This window comes from Glycine soja, chromosome 14, assembly GCF_004193775.1.
Source record: "Glycine soja cultivar W05 chromosome 14, ASM419377v2, whole genome shotgun sequence".
Lineage (NCBI taxonomy): Eukaryota > Viridiplantae > Streptophyta > Magnoliopsida > Fabales > Fabaceae > Glycine > Glycine soja.
In genome coordinates, this window is record NC_041015.1 from 8,524,077 (window position 1) to 8,532,898 (window position 8,822).

The 8,822-nt window shown below is 31.3% G+C and overlaps 1 protein-coding gene across 1 annotated transcript; it reads left to right on the forward strand.

Moving 5' to 3' along the window:
- Positions 1-4,580: 4,580 nt before the first annotated feature.
- LOC114384845 (transcription factor bHLH74-like) lies at positions 4,581-8,822 on the forward strand. The gene is made up of 8 exons (XM_028344654.1): positions 4,581-6,434; positions 6,721-6,954; positions 7,048-7,113; positions 7,229-7,297; positions 7,459-7,530; positions 7,611-7,751; positions 7,999-8,080; positions 8,173-8,822. Exons 1-8 carry the CDS (start codon positions 5,832-5,834, stop codon positions 8,193-8,195), a joined length of 1,290 nt encoding a protein of 429 aa, XP_028200455.1. The 5' UTR covers positions 4,581-5,831; the 3' UTR covers positions 8,196-8,822.

Sequence of the window (8,822 nt, forward strand, 5' to 3'; positions counted from 1 at the left end):
TTTTATTTTAAATAAGATAATTCTATAATAGGTATTTTGTCCATATAAGTGTATTTTTTTTAATATGTGAGATTTTTTTGTTTTCTAAAAACTAACAGTAAATATTTATTTTTTTGGTGACTTAAAATTTATTCTTAAGTCGATCCTATTAAGATTGTGTTTGGGTTACAATTTAAAAAATAAAGTTTAATTGAGTTTAATTTTATAAATTTAATTTAATTAAAAGTAAATTTAATATAATTTATATTTAAATTTTTTGACGTTCAACAAAAAAGTAAGAGATGAGTAGCTCTCGAGTAAATCCTAATTTAAGTAAAAGTCATGTTGAACTCAACCAGAAAAATAAATAGGTACAACTTTTCAATAGAGTGAACTTTAGTTTCATTCTAGATAGCTTCCTTGTCAACTCTTGCTAATAAGCCATTTGGCCCACAATGTTGGGCCAAAGTATTAAATAAAAATATTTTTAACATAAGAGTTTTAAGTAAAAAAAAAGTATTTAGGGTTCGAAGTTGTAGATATCAATAAATTTTTTAAAGAGTTGATTTAATATAATAACATATAATTAAATAATACTATAAAATATGATTGAAAGTTAAGTGTATAGTTTAAATTATATTTACTATCAATACCACTCATATTTTTTTTAAAAGAAAAAACTCGTATTTTTTTTTCTTCTTCTCTGTCTGTTTGACGTCTCTAATTTCTATGGCATGCAGTCGTTTTCCACGTAACTAAATATCTACCCTTGAAAAGGAGATTATTGAATGAACGGTCGTAATAAAATGGCCCCCATATTTAATTTTGGTAAGTTTAACTAAGATCATAAATTATGAATTTTGTACGTACTGTTGTTCAGTCTCACCGGTAGCATAATTTTTTTGTTAAATATATTATATATTAAAGAGTAAAATTCCTACTTATTTGATTAAAGTATTCATAATTTAGTTCGAGCACTCACTAAGTTTTTCATTTTGGATAACTAATTTATACTTTTGTTTAACATATATAAAGTACACCCTATACTTTAGGATTTGGACTTTCTTCCAATTATAGTGATAGATTATAAGAAACCAATTGCTGGCCTTCTTGGTTAAAATAAAATTAATAGTAAGAACATTGGAGTTGCATCATTAAGGTGAAGAAAACTCTGATGTAACTAAAAACATAATAATTATAAAAAGTTAGTATAACCTAAGGTGCAAGAGTTGTATCAAATATATTTTTATAATTAATGTACTGAGAAGTGAAAATATCGATCAATCTCTTATTGGTTCAATTAGATGGCGTACGTACGTACATTTTAATATGCATGTGCCATATTTCAAGTAGGTCCATGAGTGGTGGAGGGAATGGGATTACCCATTCTTGCCATGGTCACCCCAACATTTATTTATATTTTTTTACACTACTATATAAAATATTTTTGTGGCAACCCTCTCCTTCACACCTTTAAAATTCAAGTAATATACTCTTCATGGTCTTGTTATTTGTTATTATGTACGTTGAGTTGTTTGTTGCTTTATAAATGATCATGATCTATATATATGAGTTTATTTCATAAAATCTTTTGGCTTATGTAAAACCATAAATAAATTTGATCAAATGGGTATTATGCTATTATTGATTTTTCATCGTGTGATGTATTATGATTGGGGGATAATTTATAAAGTAATGTTATGAATAAATAATGTATATTTCACTACTATTCAATAAAAATTATTATATATGATAAACTTTTATAAAAATTATACCAATAATAACTTTTAATTAGTTAACCATATAATACTTTTTACAGTAACATTATATAAAAATCAAATTATATTTTATTTGTATGACACTCCCATCTCATCACATTATTTTTTATAATTATTTTCTTTAATTATATCTTTCTATCTCTTCATTTATCTTATTTCACGTTTTCTTTTCTTTTCCTCTTCCTATCTCTCTTTGTTACGAGAATTATGAGAAAATTTTGTAAAATTTGCATGAAAAATTAGAATCATGCAAATTCTACAAAATTTTCCTCTCTACTCATGTTCTTATTCAAATTTTTGCATACATTTATATATGTGGTACTTAAAATTTTTCTTTACTTACTTTACCAAACAAAAAATCCTTTAATTACAAGTCTTGTTTTTTAGTTTGCACCTTAAATCATAATTCTGACTACATGTCCATTGATCACACTCCTTAGATCGGAACCAGTTTCCTATCAATCAATCCTATATTTCTATAGCCAAAAAAACAATTATAAAGATGAAAAAAAATGACCCACGGTCTCAGAAATTATGTTATATTATAGGGTTTTATTAACCAATATTCTTAGAATATTATTTAATTTTTAAAAAAATATCTATTATAAAAATTATAGAAAAATATTATAAATAATATAATTTTTTGGTCTTTTTAATAAAATATTTCTACATGTTCTTTAGTGACCTAATGCCACTCGTTAGTATTTTTCTATATTATATTATTGTACTTTTTTTTAAGGTATAGGCAATTATATCATTTTATCTGACACTATGCGGCGTCTCATTCTTGATCTGATCACGACGGTCGAGAAAATAAGCCGTTGGTTTCGGAATTATATTTAATTATTATTATTATTATTATTATGAAGGAGTTTCCAGCAAGATCACAACGATGCCAACAGTTGACTAGATAATTTTGGTTTGACTGGATTGGTGTGGAAGGACACAAAGGCTTCACAGGCTCCAGCTGGAAAACGTAGCAGCAGGACAACAAGGTAAAATTCATGATTAGATTCCATTATTCCCTATGTTCCTCACCCCTCCAAAGTTATAAAAAAAATAAAAATACAAATAATAATTAAAATAAACAAAAGCTTTCTGCTTCAGGTTTTTTTCGTATTACATTATTGTTTAAACAAATGGTCTTTCTTAAAGTAGACACATGAGATATCATAGCCTGCCCTGCCTCCACACCCTACTCTCTCATTCACTTGAATCAGGTCCCTAAACGTGTCCCCCCATGTGGTCCACCCGCACATAGGTTGAATGGTTTGTTTAGAAGGAGGATTTGGTGGGGTCCACACTTGGGAAAACCATGATGAAACAGTGGCTCAGGTTGATGGAGGATGATGGAGGTTAGGTGCATATAATTGAGGATTCTAAAAAGAAATGAAAGAGGTTAGTTGGCACTGAGTAAAATGAGTGTGTAACAGCAAAGAGAGAGAGAAGGATACATACGATATATAATGTATATGTTACACAGAACAGTTGGCAAATGTGTCAGTAAAAAAAAGAGAAATGAATAAAAATACCAAAGAAGTATGTTTGTTAATGAATACATAGGGGGCAAGCTTGGCCTTCAAGAGAAGAACCTCTCCAACTCTATCTATTTAGTATCTACACTTTGTAAACAAATCTCACACGCCCTCAAGAAAAGGAGAATTGTACTTAAAATATTAATCGATTAGCATGAATGCAGTAATCAAGTAGTACAAAGTTATTTGAGTTTAATCGGTAATATAAAGTTTTAAGTATGTATCTGGATACATTTTATTGTATATGGCAATCTTATTCAATTTAAATAAGATTATTTTTCTTAAAAGATAAATATAATATTATAAAAAAAACTTAATTAATAATAATCAAATATGTCAATCGGTTACTATAAAATTATTTTAGTTCAATCAATAATCTTAAACTTTAAATATTTTATTTTTTTAATTAAAATATTTAGGTAAATTGAATTTTAAGACTCAATAGCATAGTTATTAAATTCTCAAATTAACAAGTTCATTTAGCTGATCTGACTTAACTTTTTTTTTAGTAGATTCTAGGTAAACTATAAATTTTAAATAAACTTGTTACACTCTTGAGTTTATCACAAAGTCAACGAGTCAGTAAATTAAAAAAAAATTAGACAAAAATGTAAGTTATGTTGAATTATTTTCTATTTATTTAGTGTTCAACATATCTTCATTTAGTGTATTGTTCCCGAATAAAAAAAATTCATTTTTAATAATATCAAACTCTTGTTCTCTAATAGCATCAAATCTTCGATAAGAATGATCTAACACTAGTATAACATCTGCAAGTTATTGTCTAATAGTGATGCATTATTAGACTTAATTATTATATTGTTGACATGTTTAATTGATATATTATTTATAAATATTTTATTATTATTGTTATATAAAGTGAACTCTTATGAGTCTACGAATTTAATTCATGAGTTTCATTACGAGTTCAAGTAAATTTTTGAATTTGATAAGCTTGCTCATTAGGTTTCAATAAATCTTAAGATTCAATAATTATTTATAAAAAATTCTATCAATAAAATTCTCACATCACACTAAAAATCAAATTTGCATCCTTATAAAATATGATTTCTATCCTTATAAGTGGACTCACACCTTTGTTGGTTATCTCATACTCTAAATATGTATATGTATTGGTTTTGTCATCAACAATAACCCTTTGCAATGTCAAGTAAGATTGTTTCTACTAAAAAAATATGTGATATGTGGCATAGTAATAAAACATATTGATTAATGAAGATCATTATAAATTTAGTTTAAACTGAAACTGGAAATGATTACAAGCGTGGGAAGAGAAAAAGAGTGATTAGGTTGTGCTTCTGCAATAATTTACCAACAGGAGCAGTTGGCAGTAGTTAGTGTGTCTTTTAAATGATACATGTCACCTCATAGCTTGGGCAGGTACACAAAGCAAAGCAAAGCCAAGACTCTCTCTCTCACTCAGACTCACTCTCTCTTCTATGTGTCTTTCTCTTTCTAGCTTGGTAATAGTAGTAGTAGCTCCTGGTGTTGTTGTTGTGTTGTGATCTATTAAAGGTTAGATATTTATGCTACATTTTGATGTTTATGCTTAGTACCCAATTCGTGAAAATTGGTTTATAGCTAGCTAGGCATTTGATGCTCCCGTCAGAGACACCCCCCAGTAAAGGGAACTCTGCTAAATTCTGTCTCTTTCAGTCATCGCAGGATTTTTGAGTTAGAATTTGATGCCCTTGGTCGTGCCTTGTTCTTGGATTCCAAATTCCAATCCCAGAATTTTAATTGCAAGAGTTTGAAGAACCCTTCCTGTCCTATCTTTTAAATCATGAAAGAAAAGAAACAAGAAAAGATACTCATTGTTTTGTTCACTCATGTCATGTTGGAGCTTCTTAATTAGAAGTGTGTTGTGTTTTCCACTGCCAACAACAACAACAACAACAACAAATAACTCATCTAATCTTGCTTAATACCAATGTTTTGATGGAATGGGGGATTTTTAGATGTTGTTGAGTGGACAAAGGAGAAAAGGGAATCTGCTTTAGTTGTAGTTTGATGAGCTGTTAGCTAAATCTCACTGTCTATGTCCCCTTTATGCTCTGAAGACTGAAAGGTTCACTTTTCTTGTCTGAGGGGAAGCATTTTTTTCCCCTTTTACTGAGCATTCTTGATCTTAGGGTTTTAGAAGAGGAACAGGTAAAAAAAAAAAAACCAAGCTGGTGAGACTGACTAGAAGATTATATTCCATTTACCTTTTCTTTTGTTTTTCTCATTTATCTAAGGCTACAATGAGGGTTTTCTTTTACTTTAACTTCCTCTCAGTCCTATAAAGCTGCCAAGTTATTTGTTCCTTGTTTAGTCCTGCAAGATATCTCTAGAGCCAACTTAGTCAAAATTCACTTTACCCTTTAATCATATGCAGTTGTTTATTTCTAGATGCAGCCCTGATGTGATCAAACTGTTTGAGTCTGATTGATTTGGTGTGTTGTGTTGTGTATATATATATATAAATAGGTTTCTTTCTCAGTTGCACCTGTTTAGGGACTATTGAGTTATAGTTCAGATGGGGGGTCAGGAAAATGCCATGGGGTTTCAACATGGAAATGAGAGCATTCTGACTTGTCCAACTTCCGGTCTCAGTGGTGCAAATGTTAATGTTTCAGAAATGGCTATTAGTTCTGTGTCTATAGCCAAGCCTTCAGATGTAGTTAACCCTTTTATTGCTTCTTCCGCTTGGGATCCACTTGTTTCATTGAGTCAGGTTCAATCTTTTGGAGGCTCTTCAATGGTTTCTCATAGTGAGTTTGCCAATTCCAACTCATCTTACCCTCTTGTTTTGGATAACCAAGGGATAAGCAACACGTCTCACCTGGTTCAATACATGTCTGACTCAAATCTTGGGGGCATGGTCCCCAAGGTTCACTCCTATGCAAGTGGGGGATTCTCAGAAATGGTTGGTGCTGGCTCTTTTTGCCAACATAGGTCTGCTGATATGGCTAACACAGGGTATCCAATACATTATAATCCGATCAAGGAGGCTCCAATTAATGGTGAACAATCTCAGGTTGAGGACTCAATTCCTGAAGAGGAAGCACCAGGATCTGCACCTAGTGGGAATAGAAGAAAGAGAGGGCTTGATCATAATTCCACCTTCAGTCCAAATAAGGTTTGTTAATTGTTGAGCTGAATGTAATATATCTGAGACAAAACTTAAATGCTATTGGTGTTGTTTTCCAAATCAAAATTAGAGTTTCACCTCGGTAATATGGGCAATGAAGACTTACATTACCAAAGTGAAACTCTAATTCTGATTGGAGATCAACACCTAAGTAATTGTATTTAAGTTTTTGTCCTATATCCAATCTCATTTAGGACTCAGAATGTTTCATTGGTGTTGTTTTATGTGGTTTTGAGAGCTAATGAATGAAAAACGCTCTTGAGGGTTGGATTAGAATGCTGAGGGTGATGCTGTGAATGATTCTCCTGGGAAGGCCTCTAATGGTCCAAAAGAACATGAAAAGAGACCAAAAGGGGAGCAGAATAATGGTGCAGATGTGCGTGGTAAGCAATCAGTGAAGCAAGCTAAAGACAACAATTCTCAAAGTGGAGAAGCTCCCAAAGAAAATTTCATTCACGTGAGAGCTAGAAGAGGTCAGGCCACAAATAGCCACAGCCTTGCAGAAAGAGTACCATCCCTATCTCAAAATATTTGTTATGATAAAGTTAGAAAATCCCTTTTTTTTTTTGTATGTCTAATGATACAACTTTTTTGCTTGCAGGTGAGAAGAGAAAAGATTAGTGAGCGAATGAGGTTGCTTCAAGAACTTGTTCCAGGATGCAACAAGGTGATATGAATATCATGATTGTGTTAGCGATTTCTCAAGAAACTATGATGATGCCTCTGCATACTAACTTTCTCTTTGGTTGTTAAACTATGATGATGTCTTTGGTTTCTCTTAGATAACTGGCAAAGCTGTAATGCTTGATGAGATAATAAACTACGTGCAATCACTTCAGCAACAGGTTGAGGTATGAAAGTAGTGCAATCTTTTATGCTTTCAATTTACCATTTAAAACTGAATAGTGCATGTTAAGAGATATTTTATGATAACTCAATAACACAACTTTTCTTGTCTGTTCCATTATTGTGGTTTTGTGACTAGTCAATTTATCAAAGAAATATTTTGCAGTTTTTGTCCATGAAACTTGCCACCGTGAACCCAGAACTGAACTTTGATGTGGACAGGATCCTATCCAAGGATGTAAGTGAAGATCTTAATTCTAGGTCCATTTACTATTATTATCACATTAAATTAAGATGATTTCATTTCTCTTCAATTAGATTCTCCAATCACGCATAGGACATGGAATTGGTGCATATGGTCCTGGTATCAATTCCTCTCACACATTTCCCAATGGAAGTTTCCATGGAACATTAGCTGGCATGCCTAGTACATCGTCACAATTCCCTCCTTTGCCACAGGTAAAAAGAGTTAAGATCTTAGAACATGTTACTCTAATGAGTTTAATACTATCAACCTATTAGAAATCATTGTTGGTATGATTTTTAAGGTAGTTTTTGTAAAAGTCAACTAATTGTTCATACATGAGGGATGATGTGTGGTTGAATAATCATGTAAAACTTTTTAGACTATAAGTGCATATACTATTTACTCTACTCTTATACTCTTTAACTCAATTATGAAAAATACTGATACTTTTACATGCAGAATGTTTTGGACCACGAGTTCCAAAGCTTCTATGGAATTGGATACGATTCTAATACAGCACTTGACAACTTGGAACCCAATGGTAATAATGGACAGAATCTTATTTTAAATTTGGTTGTTTGCACAAATATATTAAGTGTCTGATTCCTTGTAATTTATTGTTCCATTGAACAGGGCGGTTGAAAACAGAGTTATAGTGTGTGGATTATTATATAGCCATGTTACTACAACAACAAAGACTTTGGAATTTTCTTGTTGACTGCACAATTTAACTGAAGATGAAAATGGGGGGACAATAGAGAGGGAAAGAAAACAAAAATAAATAAATAAAGGTTTTAGTTGTATAGGGTCTTTAATACCTAACTGTTGGCTCTTCGAATTTTTACAGAAGATGACTTGTTAGATTTATCAATTGGAAAATGAGTTACACATATTATGTGTGAATATGTGTGGAATCTAGATCATGTAGAACAAGTTGCAGTGGTCTTGTTTAATGACATGGAGAGCAGTATTTTGAGGAGCATGCGAGTAAAGTATGTGCAACTATCATTACTTTTATTGAATTATTATGTATAGAGTTGCCGGGTTCGGATTTTTGAAGCACGTTGTTTTCAAATTTCGACCGTGTTGCAAATTGGATAGTGTGTGTACTTGACTAATGAGGAGATTCTTAGGGCATACAACTACAAAGGTGAATATTTTGCAACTTGCATGAGGGTGAAAGATTGCTTAAGTAGATCAGTGCTTCAAACATTGGCCTTTTATTTTTTTATTTCTCCATTTTTTTGGTGTTTCTTATATGAAAAGTGTAATTTAAACACTTA

What these genes read in the sequence shown, in the direction of transcription:
- LOC114384845 (XM_028344654.1), top strand. Translation starts at nt 5,832, where the DNA reads ATGGGGGGTCAGGAAAATGCCATGGGGTTTCAACATGGAAATGAGAGC. An exon ending in GCCACAGCCTTGCAGAAAGA is followed by an intron (nt 6,955 to 7,047) that starts GTACCATCCCTA and finishes TTTTGCTTGCAG; the next exon opens with GTGAGAAGAGAAAAGATTAG. An exon ending in TTGTTCCAGGATGCAACAAG is followed by an intron (nt 7,114 to 7,228) that starts GTGATATGAATA and finishes GGTTTCTCTTAG; the next exon opens with ATAACTGGCAAAGCTGTAAT.